This window comes from Andrena cerasifolii, chromosome 4 (assembly GCF_050908995.1).
Source record: "Andrena cerasifolii isolate SP2316 chromosome 4, iyAndCera1_principal, whole genome shotgun sequence".
Lineage (NCBI taxonomy): Eukaryota > Metazoa > Arthropoda > Insecta > Hymenoptera > Andrenidae > Andrena > Andrena cerasifolii.
The window spans coordinates 13,406,600-13,421,084 of NC_135121.1; the positions used below are offsets into that span (position 1 = coordinate 13,406,600).

At 47.7% G+C, this 14,485-nt stretch overlaps 1 protein-coding gene across 2 annotated transcripts in view; it reads left to right on the forward strand.

Moving 5' to 3' along the window:
- LOC143368482 (uncharacterized) overlaps window positions 1-14,485 on the forward strand; it is a 328,678-nt gene that overhangs the window by 260,511 nt on the left and 53,682 nt on the right. For both annotated transcript variants that reach the window (XM_076811250.1, XM_076811251.1), the window contains exons 11-12: window positions 4,868-4,978; window positions 10,865-11,092. In XM_076811250.1, coding sequence (XP_076667365.1) covers window positions 4,868-4,978; window positions 10,865-11,092 — 339 coding nt within the window. The remainder of the gene's footprint in view (window positions 1-4,867; window positions 4,979-10,864; window positions 11,093-14,485) is intronic.

Genomic DNA, 14,485 nt, shown 5'->3' on the forward strand with positions numbered 1-14,485 from the left:
ACGGTTTTTTCGCATAAAAATGTGAGGAAAAAATTGATTCGTGTGTAATTTTTACAATTTTTGTTTAAATTCGCCCAGCAAAATTTCACGCGATAACTGTTAGTGTAGAAATTACTCACCCCAAAGCATTTTGCTTTTAGATGATTCGTTCACCTGGGACTATGTACACCGATTGCAGCTGCGCGCTACGCAGGACCATCTTTAGCCTCAAATAACTTGAATAATTTTCAACGATCTGACAATTTTTTTATTTTACATTGCTTGTAAAAGCGTACATAAAAACCTGTGAAAATGCCCGTATGGCGATTATTTGGTATCTAAGCAATCCAACCGGCAAGAAACCGTTGATTTCAGTCTTCAATAGCCCTGTATCCCCTTAAGGGTACTAGACAGTATTTCCTGTCTAAAATGAAAAGAAATAAGGATACAACCTCATTAATGGGGTCTCAATGGGGGTTTAGTTTCTTTTCATAAAGAATAAGAGTTTTCATTAATTTTGATTTAGGTCTGTTCCGAAACTACCCATTTTGAGAAGATGCTCGAATTTGTTTTGAATCGATAGGAACTTCTGTTTCTGACAAGGGAAGATCCCGAACCCGGAACATAAAAAAATTCCGAAACTTTGTGAATATGTTGGGAAGTTCCTCCTGATTACAACGCAATTTTTGTTTGCTGCTCAAATTCGCTCTAAACGAATGGCATCGAATCCCATAAATGGCTGCAACGTGTTCAAACTCCGTGAGCTTATAAAGAAGCAAATTCTACACAATTTTCCCTTATAACGTCCTTCCGTACGAGGTCGAACAACGGAGATATAAGCGTTTGAAAATTATTGGCGACTTGCCCCTGTAGATAGACAATCTACTTACACCACTGGTCACTTCGAAAACCTTAAATGCCTGTAACTTTGTTACAAGACGTCCTACAGGGAAATTTCATTAGGCAAACTTGTTCAGCAGGTCGCCCCCTACAACCTCGCGGAGTTTGAACCCGCTAGCTCGACTTTACGAGAGCGAACACCATAAAATCCCATAAGTAGTCGCAGCGTGTTCAAACGGCGTAAGCTTCCAGAGACGATCTGACCATTTCTTTTCATGATTAAGATCAAGCAGGCGACATACACAGTACTTCTGTATTACCATCCCTAAAATACTTCAATTCTACTCCTACGTTATACCCATACAAAGCCGATATATTTTCTACGCTATTCCTGATTCCGTACAATTCTTACCTCGCCCGCGATGGGAGATACGAAATCAGCGCGCAATTCTGCAGGAACGACAGAATTAAATGGCAACGAATAGTTGAGGGGGCAAAGTAAACGTTCGGGAAAGTGGTAGTTCAATAGCAAGTGCGTGATACAGTCTGGAAGTCGATAAATCTGATCGATGTCATAGGAAGTCCGTGGATGGGCGAGAAGGGGAGGATGTTGGAAGTAGGAAAGTGGAGTCCGTTAAACGAGCTTAACCTGTGCCGCCGCGGCGAGGCATTACTCTCGACTAACGGGCCGTGTTGCAAACCCTATTAGCAATATATTTTCTCGGTCGACCGGATCTGCAGGCCGGCTATTGTGCCGCCGGGCAAACGGTTTACACGTTGTCGTTCAAACATGTCCCCGCGAAAGATCCTCCTTCCAGTCTCGTGGACCGGAAGCTCCCCCTGGACGATCGCGGTCTCGCCCCCCCCCCCCCCCCCCCGACAAGTTTCCACGTTGCACCGGGATCCAGAGATTTGTGCCGGTACAGATTGCGTCCGCGCGTGGATTTCCCGCGGAATCTCCAGTCACCCTGGGATTCTTTTCAAGTAGCTCCGGCAATTTCGAAGACAGCGGCGAGGGGGGCGGGAATGTCGGGAGAAGTTCGTGCGGTATTTAGTCGTCGGAGTAGCGACGTCGTTCGTCCTTCTTCTTATCGCCGACGAGCCAGGGAGCGCGTTAAACGTAACGTCACTGGCCCGGAATATAAAAGTTTACGATCGAAATTCACCGGAGAGCTCGTGTAACGATATACAACGGCGTAAAGGCAAGAGCCATTCGCCGAGAAGTCGCGCCCCGACTCCCTGCTTTACGACGTAGCCCCTCGTCGCCCGCGACGCCCGCCCGTAGACGTCCGCGTCTCGTGGCTCGACGCAAGACTAGAATTCTTGGAAAAGTTCTCCGGACTGGCTGTACGAACGGAAGCTATGAGTGAGCTTCGCATACGTTATAACTCTCCCCTTACCTTCCAGCTACCCTTTCCCCCGGGGCGTTTACCTCTTTCCTCCCGACACGCGATCCTCCAGCAGGTTTACCGCGAGAAAGGATTCACCGGGGGGACATCCTGCGCCTCTTACTCGCTAGCGTCGGAGAACGGGGATACACGCGAAGCCGTGTAAATCGTGACCCTCCAGAGGCGTGCTTCCCCTATCGCCGGCCTTGCAACCGCTGGAAAATCTTTAAACGCGCCGGATCTTTGGTAAGGAACGACAGTATCGGGAAACGGAGAACGGGGAACGCGAAGGGCGGAACGAGACAGTCCGTAGAGTCGGAGGAACGTTTACGCGAACTCGAGAGTAACGCGTTCGTATATTTAGATGCGGAGAAGGACTCGTTTGCAGGCCGAGATATTCGTAGTGAGAATTGAACGTTGGCGCTGGTGGAACAAAAGGGGCCGCGCAGTGGGGGAATTTTGCGATTTTATGGCCAAAACTACAGAAATGAAAATTTTGAAGTTTACAAATTTAATGCAAATGTCGATTGAAGAACTATATCCATTTTCGTGGTCAAAACCTGAAAACTTATTTTTAATATATAAAAATCATTGCAGGATATTACGAGATTGATAACTACTTTATGTATTAAAAATTGATTCTTATATGAAAAGGCTATTTCTAAAACACTACTTTAAAAATTGTATAAATTACGTATTAAAAACCGAAACATAATTACTTTGAGGACAAAAAGGTATCTTACGCACCACCAGGAATTGAATCCATGCTTTGAAATTATTTTCCGATCTTTGGATAACACGATATAAGTGTTTGAAGCAACTTGAAAATCTGGATTAATTCTTTGCGATCGGTCTAACCTCGCGTGAATATAAACATTTGCGAGTTTATAAGAGCTTTGTATTAAAACATTTAACAACATTTGATACTCATATTAGTTCTTCAATTGACATTTGCATTTATTTTGTCGAATTGAAAAATTTACTTTTGTGGTTTTGGCCGTAAAATCGCGAAATTTCCCCACTGTGGGCCGGAAGGAAACACTGTTTTCGTAGGGAAACGGCTGGATTGTCGGAAGAACAATGCCCAGTCCGAGGGAGGTTGCGTCTTGGGAGAGAGGAGAGTGACCCGAGACGGTGGATAAACGCGCTATAAAAGGTCGTGAATACCGGCATTAGCGCTGCTAAACCGTCGCCTTGGGCGGCCCGGCTGTAATCTCGGCCAAGATTACGACGTCCGTCTGCTCCACGGACTCCAGGGATCGGCGAGTCGTTCGCCCCCGTTCCATCGCCAGATTCGCGTCCACGCGGCAATCGTTCTCGAGAGAAAGGATGCGAAACGAAAATCCCTCCCCGGGAACTGTATCGTCCCCTTTCGCGAATCGATCCACGCGAATGCTTGCTTTACGATTTTATGGCCGCTGCCCCGACGAATACGATTAAGGAGCTCTGTTCCCGAGGGAGACGGGAATGGAGCGGACGGAGGAAAGCCTGATACGATGACGATGCGAAAACTACTACAACAACCTGATTACTTGGCCAACGACAGCACATCGAAAGAGAAAAAACAGGCACAGAGCACAGGGTGGGACGCAATTCGTGGTGCGATAAAAATAAAAACAAAGATTCTTTTTATTCGTCTGTTGCGTCTGTAATCATTCATGGTGTTATGGTTGAAATATTCTGCAAAAACGCAGTAGCGTATTGTTTGGACCGATACTACAAAGGTCGATGTTCACGCGAACAAGGCACAAGTAGAAACAGTATCCAGTGTAGAGCCGCGTCAGCCAAGTAGTATAACTCAATCACACGCGCGCCCGGTCAGCTATCGAAATCGATTTTCCCGGGAACCGGGGCTACCTATGAACATTTTATTCCACGTTCTTCCCTATTTCACGTTAACGCGGCAAACCACGGGAAGATTCGTGAGCCGATGTTTAAGTAATGTCTCGAGCAAGCCCGACTCGCGAAGGAACAATAAATATTCTTAGAGCAGGTGGCGAAAAGGACGAAAGGCCCGCGATAGTGGTACGTGCTGCCAAATCAAGGTGAATCGTATGCGGAATATTTTAGCATCGCCAAAGCCGACACGGCCTGGGTTATCGAGTTTATTCCGATGCGCCGCTCTCCAACGTTTTAGCACCGGCGAACTTTGCTCCTCGCGTCGCGTCGCGATCCTTCCCTCGTTTCGTTCGAACAGCCATCGCCATCACCGCCGACGCCGCTTACACACGCCCTTTCTTCCCTCCCTGGCGAGGGCTGGTTCGCTCCGTTTCGCGACGAAGAGGGCTCGCTGGGGCATAGGTGCACGCTTCCAGCTGACGTTGTCGCGACAATAGCCGAAGGCAATTTCCATCCAGCGTATCTGGGGGGAGGACACGTCGCGGTCGGGATGGAACTCGGCCTGTTTGCGTTCTGCTGCGGCTCTGACGTGAATCCAGCCGGCTGACGTAGGAGTCGAAGGAGAATTGAAAAAGCCGAGGGAAGAAAACGGAGGGAGCCTCGAGTCGAATGGAAGCTATTTTACTTGCACCGTCCCTCTGCGTTGCGCGATCCTCCCTGCAAGCCCTCGTTACTCGCCTATCCGCGATATCCCCTCTATCGCTTCCACTTGACGTCTGGAACGTATTACCGTACACGGCTGCCCCGCTTTCTGTTCGCAGTGCCACCAGCCAAGCCGATAATCTACGACGCGAAGAGGAGAGACATGAGCAAACTCCTCGAGGCCTATCCCGAAGGGGCTGACCTGTTCCTTGTCTGCGAGGTTCACGGAGGTGAGTGTCAACCGTTCGTTCTTATCCAGGGGATCAACAACGGCGCGATCTCTAAAGCCATTTCACAAAATCCTACGCTGCTCCGATTAGTCGCGCCCCGGCTGTAGGCGCGTGCACTACCTCGCCACTATTTGCCTCGCGAGAGAATCATCCAACGCGACGTTTCACCCGCTGCCGGATTAATTGGCCGCGAGCCGGCCAGTTTCTAATAACAGAGATAATGGATCGCTGCCAGTAATTGCCACTACACGGCGCGGGGAATGAATTATCATAAGTAGCTGCGGGTCGTTTATAAAAAGCCGGCAGACAGTATCCGAGGATCCGTCACAATCGATCAAACCGCGCGGCGACAGCGTTCACCCGGAGCTTTTCTCCCCGAGAAAACTCGTTGGCGGTGAAATTTAATAGAAAAATGCTGCATCTACGAGCGAGGAAAAAAAAAATTAAACTTCGCGGTAGATTTATCACGTCTCGTGTCTCGCCCCGCTAACGCCCGGATCGAACGCGAAACGGAACGGGGGAGGAGAGGATATTCCGTAATCGGCGCGTTTGCTGCCGCGGAAAGGAAGTTTGAAAGAAAAATACCGCGATGTCGACTAGATATGTCAGGGCCCCCGTAAGCCGTCTTAGGATCAGCGGGTCGCGATTCGCCCCGGTAATATCTGCCCCGACGTGTACCGTTCGCGCGAGTGACAGAGGGGAAGCCTTCACGCATAAGCGATCGCGCGTAAATCGCTGGAGGAAGAGGCTGTAGGAGGCGCAAACGTATTTCGAATCTTGCGTACCGAACGAGAAATCCCATTTCCTTGAACCGCGAGTATTCACTGGCGCGAGTCCAATTCCATTTAGAGACGGCGCGGCGCGCCGCGGTGTTCGCGTACTCGAAGGAAGTACGAGGCGAAGTAGACGATGCCGAGGGGAGAGGACGAACGGGCTCGATGGGAAGGGGGTGAAACGGCGAAGAGGCCAGAAGAGTCCAGGCTGGTTTTTCTCAGGCTCCTCGCGGTGCTGGGTGTCGTGTCGCGCGATGAATCCCTTGGACCCGAGCCAATTTTAATCCCCGAAACTGGCATTCTCGCGACGCGAGCCACGACCCCGCGACGAATTATCGCCTTCGCCATCCCCCCCGGTCGTTGGCTAATCATTAGCCGAAAGAACAGAGGTCTCCGTAGCATCTCGTAGTTTCTTTGCCCATCGATCTTAACAGTGATCGATCCCCCTCCGATTCCGAGCCTGTAGCCGGCAAACGAGCTCGGGCGAGATAAAACCAGAGCGATTGAATAGTTTGCGTTCAACGGAGTCGAAGCGCTCTATTTCAAGCCGATATCGATAGCCCGCTAAATTTGTCGCGGAGCTTCTGGAAAAATTCCCCGGGATCGTGGAACATACTTTCGAATTGTTTTACTTTCATTAAACGTCCGATATTACTTTGCATACTGGAATCTGTAAAATTAACGGGGGAAGCTCGGCTCCCGCTCGAACTTTCTTTAATTCAGCGAAGAATTTTTTTCGTTTTCCCTCCGCGGAACCTTTCCAGCGGTGCTCGAAGAAGATTACACGGGTTGCGAGTCGCGGGAAAGCCGGCAGCCAGGCAAGCAGACAGATCCCCGGACAAGCGATTTGTCACTCGACGGTGAAACGAACTTTCAACTTGTTCCAGGAGTTTTTCGCTTTTGCGCGCGCACAGGTAGCCGATGACTTCGGAGCGACGCGACGCGCGGCGACGCGTCGGGTTCGCGATCCCGGCGAAACTCCCGAGTAGCCGAACAACGTACCAAGAAGAAGAAGAAGGACTGTCGGAGATCCGGCGACAGAGAACTTTCGACAAATTTATATTTTCTTCCCGGCCCGGCAGAATCGCGCATTTCGCATTCACGGCAGAATCCCCGACTGTCGCTGCTTGCTCAGCCACACTTCGCTCGAGAGCCTGCCACACAAATTCCGCCACTTCGTTCCTTCTAATTTCAGCTGTCTGAACGGTCTGAATGGATAGACCTAATTCACCTAATCGCGTTTACGCTGTTACTCCAAACTACGCGAATGAGCAAACTTGCGTGGCAAGTAAACTCTCACTGGATACTTTGAAAGCTCGCGAAAACGTCGCGTCGAAGCGTGTACACTCAGGGTGGCTTTTATTTACTAATTTAGTAAAAATTGTTTTCAAGATTTTCTTCGGGGCATCCTCCAGAATAGTTCCAAATAATTAAAAAAAAATCCGTGTAAAGTTTCAGCTGGATCGGATAACGGGAAAGGGTGCCCCTGGGCCCTTAAACATTTTAATTGTTTTTTACCAGCTCGCGAAGTCGATTTTATATAATATCCTCCAAGTTGTTGATTAAATAAGAAAATATGCCAAACAAAAGTTGTAGATCCGGATAAGGAGCATCTTTTATATTGTATTATTTTTTCTCGTGCGATAAACGGTTTTGGAAAAATGCCCGAAAAACTAAAAAAAAAAATTTTTTCCCTCAAATTTTGGAAGTTTACATAAAGTTTAGATATTTTTTTTTCTTATTTTCAGAGTCTATATCTTCGATATTTTTGCGATATTATAGACTCTATATCTGCGATATTTCTTGCGAATTTCGGTCCTAAATTTTCAGGAAACATTCGTGACATATCAAACACTGAAAAAAAATTGTTTTATCTGTTTCGTATATTTCGATATTTGATCCCCCCTTAAATGTTTAAAAACTAGTCCTCGAAAATAAAAATTCCATTGTTTTTGTTCGCATTCATAAATAAAAAGTGTCCTAGAAGCATTTAAACTTTTAAAATTTGAGGGAAAAAGTTTTTTTTTAGTTTTTCGATCTTTTTTCGAAAACCATTTGTCGCACGAGAAAAAGTAATAGAACATAAAATTCGCTCCTTGTCCGGATCTACAACTTTTGTTTGACATATTTTTTGGTTCAATCAATAACTTGTAGGGTATTATATAAAATCGACTTCGCGAGCTGTCAAATAATGATTCAAATGTTTAAGGGCCCAGGGGCACCCTTTCCCGTTATCCGATCGAGCTCAAACTTTGCACGGATATTTTTTAATTATTTGAAACTATTCTGAAGTAATGCGCAACTAGTGTACACTGCACATACCCCGTGGGTTACTGTTCCATCGGTGACGAGAACAGAGGGCATAAAGACTTGTCCTCCGGACCAAAAAATCTCGTTTCTTTTTTCCTAACGGTCGGCTAGTCGGGAATATTGGGACGGATGACAAAGAGGGAGGAAAGCGAGTTTAAACCCCTGAGCACGGCCATTGAATGCGACGCAATCAACGGGTCGTGCACCGACTACCATATGCAAAATGAAACTTTCCTGCTCCCTGGGAAGCGAGCACCGGCGACGCTGGTCGACCTTAATTTATTCTATTAGAAGATAAAATTGCGCGGGATCCGAGTCTCGCCCCGCAGAAAAACAACGTCGCGCCCGCGCCGCGATGTCGCGTGTCGTAGCTAACGTTTTCCGATTGAGCAACGAGCGCTCGGATCTGTGCCGCCGCGAGCAACTTTGTTATGCAAAACGTCCGGAGGGAAGGGCAGATAAAAAGAAATTGCTGGCGATTAACTGGAACAATGAAGAGGCGGGCCATGGTCTCCGATGCGCAATCAAGAAGCTTAACGCGTCTGAATGAGGCGTCCATTGTCGTGGCGCACAGCCGCCGCACAATATGCTGTCTTCGACCTTTTCTGCGTACCGCGATGCTCCGGCATTGTTTAAACGTCACCCAGAAAGCAATTGTACAAAGAGCCGCCGTTAAATGCTTCTTTTAACGTGACTCGTTGCCGACGAGACTCTTTCGCTTTAACCTACGAACCTGAATGCCCGCCACGATGCACGTCTCCTTTGTTGCTTCCGCGAGCCTTGGCCTTCCGATTTCCACTTTGTTTTTCGGCTTGCTTTTGCGCTCCGCTGCGGAGCCAACTGAATCGAAACCCCGAGCAATTACTCGCAAATAAGGCGCCCTGACATTCAGCGAAACCGGCAGAAGGGGGAACGGAGAAAAGCCTTTTCAAATATGGAAATTGAATATTATTTGCAGTCACGCTAATTACCGTGGATGAGAGCTCCTTCGCAGGCGAACCTTGGAAGTTGAACCGCTTAGCCAGCAAATATTCGAATAGCACCAGTGCCAGGCATCGTTACGGAGCTTCTAACACAGCGCTAGGCGAAGTGTTGCTCGCGGAGTGCTGCAGCTTTCGATATGTGTCCGCGGCAAAGTTTTCGCGGAAAATCCCACGAGTTATAATTCCGTCGCTGAAATCAATCTCCGATCGTTCGACAAACGGATAACTACGTCCGGTGCTGTTGATATTATTTCATTAGCACCCTGCGCACCCGTCCGCGATAGCAAAGTATTTATAATAGATCTCCGGAGGGGCAATAAGGATCCACCTCTTGCTCGCCGCCGACAATCCCTCGGTCCCTTACTTCCGAACCTTTTCTTCTTCCGCCACCCCCTCTCGCGGAAGCAATGAAATAATTCCCCGCGACGCAAAGCGGAAAGTCGAGAGCGTGCGACATTCACCCTCGTTTCCCCTTTCCACCGGCCCTCTATCGCTTCAGACTGTACGATCCCTCGCCTCTGTCACTTTGCCGCCCCTCGCTCCACTTCGTTCCCAGCGCTCCTCCTGCATAATTCGCTTTCGAAACAAACGACTTCCCGCCTCGCTCGAGATACCTGATCCAACCCGAAATATGCACCATTATTCGCGCACACAGCTACAGCTCGCGATCCGCGCAAATCCCGCTGTACAGGATGACCCGTTTCGATCGATCCACGCGAACATTAACGCGGAACATATTTTCAAAATACTTTTAGTGGCGAAATTCCGCGTCCTTTTGTTATTCAACATATCGGTTGGGTTACTTGTCGCATTCTTGTCGATCGTGACACGCGACAGTTCCCAAGGCTTCGGAGCGGATCGATTTAAATGGGACATCCTGTATAAGCGTTAATTAATTCGAATTGCTCGTGCGAGCAAACGTCGACGCGCAACGGGCGAGACGGAGAGTAAGGGCGTCTACGGTTCGCCTCGTAAACCGAATGTCGCTGTAAACTGAATGCACGCTGTAAGGCTAACGCGCTATATTCGCAAACACCGGGATTTTGATAGTTCTATTTCGAAACGGTTGAATTGGATCGCGGCAGGGATTCGCGTCGCGTTCGGCGCCGTTGCTGTTTGTTCGGTGCAAACGTTACGCGTTAATTAGCTTCCGCGAACAATCGCGAGGCAACCGGAAATCATTGTATTCGTCGTAAACACGAAAGTAAACCCATCAATGCCTGAGATTCGACGTTTCGGTTGCCATGATCGCCGATGCTACCCTTTGCCATCACCCAGCCGTGGGGGGATGGAAAGAAATAAATCCGTGAATGTTTACGCAATTATGGCCGGCCACGTTCGTCGGTCCCTCGGCGGCAAGTTCGCGCGAGTAATTAACCTGGGGAATTAGGTGTCCGTGCGCACGGTACATCGGGACCAATAAATTGACGAGCGGACGTCGAGCGGTTTCCATTGCGATCGCTATTGTTGCGGCCGAGTAAGGCCCGTCTAGCAGCGTGATTGACGAGCAGCTTGCACTCCCTGATACACATCCATAGACACGGGAGCAGTCTCGAGGCACCGTCTACTCAGATTAGTCCAACTGCTCGAGTTGTCCCGCTCGACGATCGACCGGCTTCCTACGGATAAGCGATAGAGAGCCACTCCGTCAAACAGATTCTATGCGGAAGACTCTGCCTCTGTCTACCCTCGCCTCGAACCACGAAAGTGCATTACCTTTTCTTCGCGTTCGAGCAAAGACGCTGGAATGTCCGATATATTTGTAAGCGTGCGAGTTCTGTTGCTCAGCGCTTTTAAGATCGCTCGTCTGTTTGATTCAGGTAAACCGAGGCCGCGAGTAACGTGGTACCTGGAGTCCAAGGTAATCGATGCGCCGTCGGAGGTGCGAGAGACCCAAGGGCCAAACGGTGACACCAATGTCGTGACCATAAGCAACGTGACGATCACGGGTCTCACGAGGAGTCACTACCACGCCAAATTGTTCTGCAAGGCGAGCAACACTCATTTAGCACTGCCGCCCACTACCGCCGTTATCATCGAACTTCACAGTAAGTAGAGCCACCGCCATCCAATGATCCAACGCGGCTAATTAACGCGATCGACGATGCTTCCTCGCCGAGCGTATGTCGCAGAGGCTCGGGCAAGTAACCATCTAATTAACCACGCGAAACCCCGACAAAACCCAGATATCCAATATCCGTGAGTCGTTGGATGATATTACCTGCTCGGTTAACAGATAAAGACACGCGCGCTCCAGCTATCGTTGCCGCTTAAGGACTTTAATAGTCGCGCCCTGAAAGGGCGAGTCGCCGATCCAAGCGTCGGCAATTAACCGCCCACAAAGGGCAGAAGATTTCAATAACGTCGTCCAATCTGTTTAAGAGTACAGCAGCTAATTCCTTGTTGGGCCGAGCCGTGATAGCCCAGACGGTTATGCTAATGAAACGATCAATAATTAATTACCTTAATTATCCGCGGGGGTTGAAGGGGTCGAGCGTTCCACACGCCACAGAGATTTCGTCGCGCGATTGCACCGCTCGTATCTGTCCGACTAAAACGAACAATTTGCCCGTCCTCTTAGTTCTTTTTTTTTTCCGCCACGTTTCGTACACGCGATACCGGGCCGAATAAAAGCGACCGGAGCACTTCAGCCAAGAGAGGGCGAGTATCGAGCGTTCGCGCGGGCATTTTTCGATTTTAGCTGAAAAGGGGGCGCGCGGCTAAGCGACGCGGCCGCGTCAAACTTTTCGATGAATTTTTTCCGCAAATGGGAAAACGGCAATATATGAATGACGATAGTTAGTTTCGACGGAGCGAAATTGAAACATTTTTCGGGCGATTACAGCGGCGACAGCGAGATGTAGGTACGCCCGGCGGCGAGTGGCCGCGGAGCACTGCGAATCACGGTCGAAAGGCAATCTGGGCTTCGATGTCATTAATAACGTTACTTCTACAATTGCCTGAAATTGTCCGAACCGCCGGTGAACCGCGGTGAACCGCGGCCCCGAAACTATGCGGTATGCCTGCAGCAATGTTCAATTAAATTTTATGGAATACATGCACCCACGTATCTACGCGTCTCTACATAGGTGTGTATGTATGTACGCGTTGGAGAAGGAGCGACCGACTCGGCACGCGCGTTCCCGTAGGAGTTCCTCAGACAATTGGGCAAATCGAGAAGAAACGTGTAACCAACGACGGGAAAACTTTATCGCAGGTATAAATAATTCATCGCGATAATTGAAGGGAATTCGCGCTGGCGGCTGCTTCTTTTTCGAGCGCCGGTGACCTGTAAACAGTCGGTCCAGGGGGAATCACGTTTCCCGGTTACTGGATGGAAACGTTGTCGAGAATCAATGGAGAAAATTAATCGAAGAGAGTGAACTCGAACGAACACGTTAAACGGACGGTTTGATCATCCGGAATGGGGAGAATACGCCTGATGGGAATCTTATAGGTTCTATAGCGTGCCCTCGGGTTGGCCCGTAGGGCGGAGCGATAATATATAGGCGAAAATTTAAATTTGAATTTTCAGTTGGCCTGGGTGCGCGATAGTTGTCTTTTCATTAACCAAACACAACTGTAACAAAAAATTTGGACAAATATTCATGTCTGCAGGTTCCTTTTTCTCTTAAAAATGGTTATATAAGTATACTATATAGGCGAAAATTTAAATTTGAATTTTCAGTTGGCCTGGGTGCGGGATAGTTGCCTTTTAATTAGCCAAACACAACAGTAAAAAAATTTAGAAAAATATTCATGTCTGCAGGTTCCTTTTTCTCCTAAAAATGATTATATAATTATACTATATAGGCGAAAATTTAAATTTGAATTTTCAGTTGGTCTGGGTGATGTCTTTTGATTAACCAAATACAACTGTAAAAAAAAATTGGAAAAATATTCATGTCTGCAGGTTCTTTTTTCTCCTAAAAATAATCATATACTCATATCTACCCCATATCTATAAAATCATATGTGACGACGATTTCTTTGTTTTTAATCGATTTTGTCACGTTTTCTGTAACGCTTTAAATGTCACGTTTTTTGTAACGCTATAAAGTGGGGATATTATAAATAATACAGAAATGTGTTTGGTATCCTTCTTTTCGCCATTTATACAGGTTTAATGGAATACTGTTCTTATTTAAAATTCATGTGGCGTTTCAAAATTAAAAATTAAAACATCAGGGAAGTCATGTCACGATTTGTGAAAAGCTTTAAATGGAGGTTATTTAAAAAGTGTTTGGTGTCCTTCTTTTCTACGTTTGTTCAAGTTGAATGGAATACTGATCGAATTTTAAATTCGTGTTTTGTTTTAAAATTATAAACTAAAACATCGCGGAAGTTATAGCTTTCAGTCGAGTACGTCACGCTTTACAACCAAACAGCAAACGAAAACACCTGCTGAATGAAACAGTGAATTTTGCAAAAAAAAGGGAACCAGTAACGAAGGCGCCAGGGGTCGTAGCCCCCTAGTGATCACTATATAATCATATAATCATATAATCATTTTCAGGAGAAAAAGGAACCTGCAGAATTTTTCCAAAATTCGTTTACAGTTGTGTTCGTTTAACCAAAAGACAACTACCCCGCACCCGGGCCAACTGAAAATTGAAATTGAAATTTTCCGCTGCGTCCTATCGGCCAGCTAAAATTATTGTCGACCTTGGCGACGTCTTCTTGAGATTCAGAGTTCCGGGAAGAATGGGAAGTTTCGACGCGGGGTGCTTTCCATTCCAATTCTCCACCGGCATTAAGAGTTTTACGTAGTTGGTGATTCGATTAAAATGTTGGCCGCGGTCGCGAGGCGCCGGCCGATGGTGGGAATTAATATTGATAATTTTATAAGCATCGACCCGTCAACTCATTGGTACGCTCGAGACTCATCGCGCGAGAAACTTTGTCGCCGGACAAACAAGTTTAAATGAAATTGCGCACCGCGGCAAGTCCGTCGGCCGCGACGGCTACGAGAAGAAACCGAAGCGAATAATTCTAGAGGGAGGTGTCGGTTTTGCTAATGCTAAAGAGCCGCTTGGGAAATACCCCGCTAACTGAAACGCCAGCTTTAAAAGGGCCTCGAAGTATTCTCCGAAAAGAGATGCTCAAAGTAAAAGAGAAACTTTCCACTACCTTTCACTTTCGTTCCCTTCCCCCTTCTCGCTCCTCCCGAGAATATTTTCCTCGGCGCGCCATTATTTTCTGATAGGCGCACACATGGAAGAAGAACCCTACACGCCCAGATACTTTAGCAATAAGACCAGTCGAGTCGGAATATAGTCGGATAGTATTAACGGTAAGTGTGTGTTTGATAAAGCGTGCTCTTAAACTTTGGCACAGTTCTCTGCTGAACTTTCTATTATCTTGCACTCCCGACGCTCTGCCCTCTCGTCAAACTTGCTCGTCACACTCTCGAGCTCCTTCGCGGAGTAACCTTCTTTCAA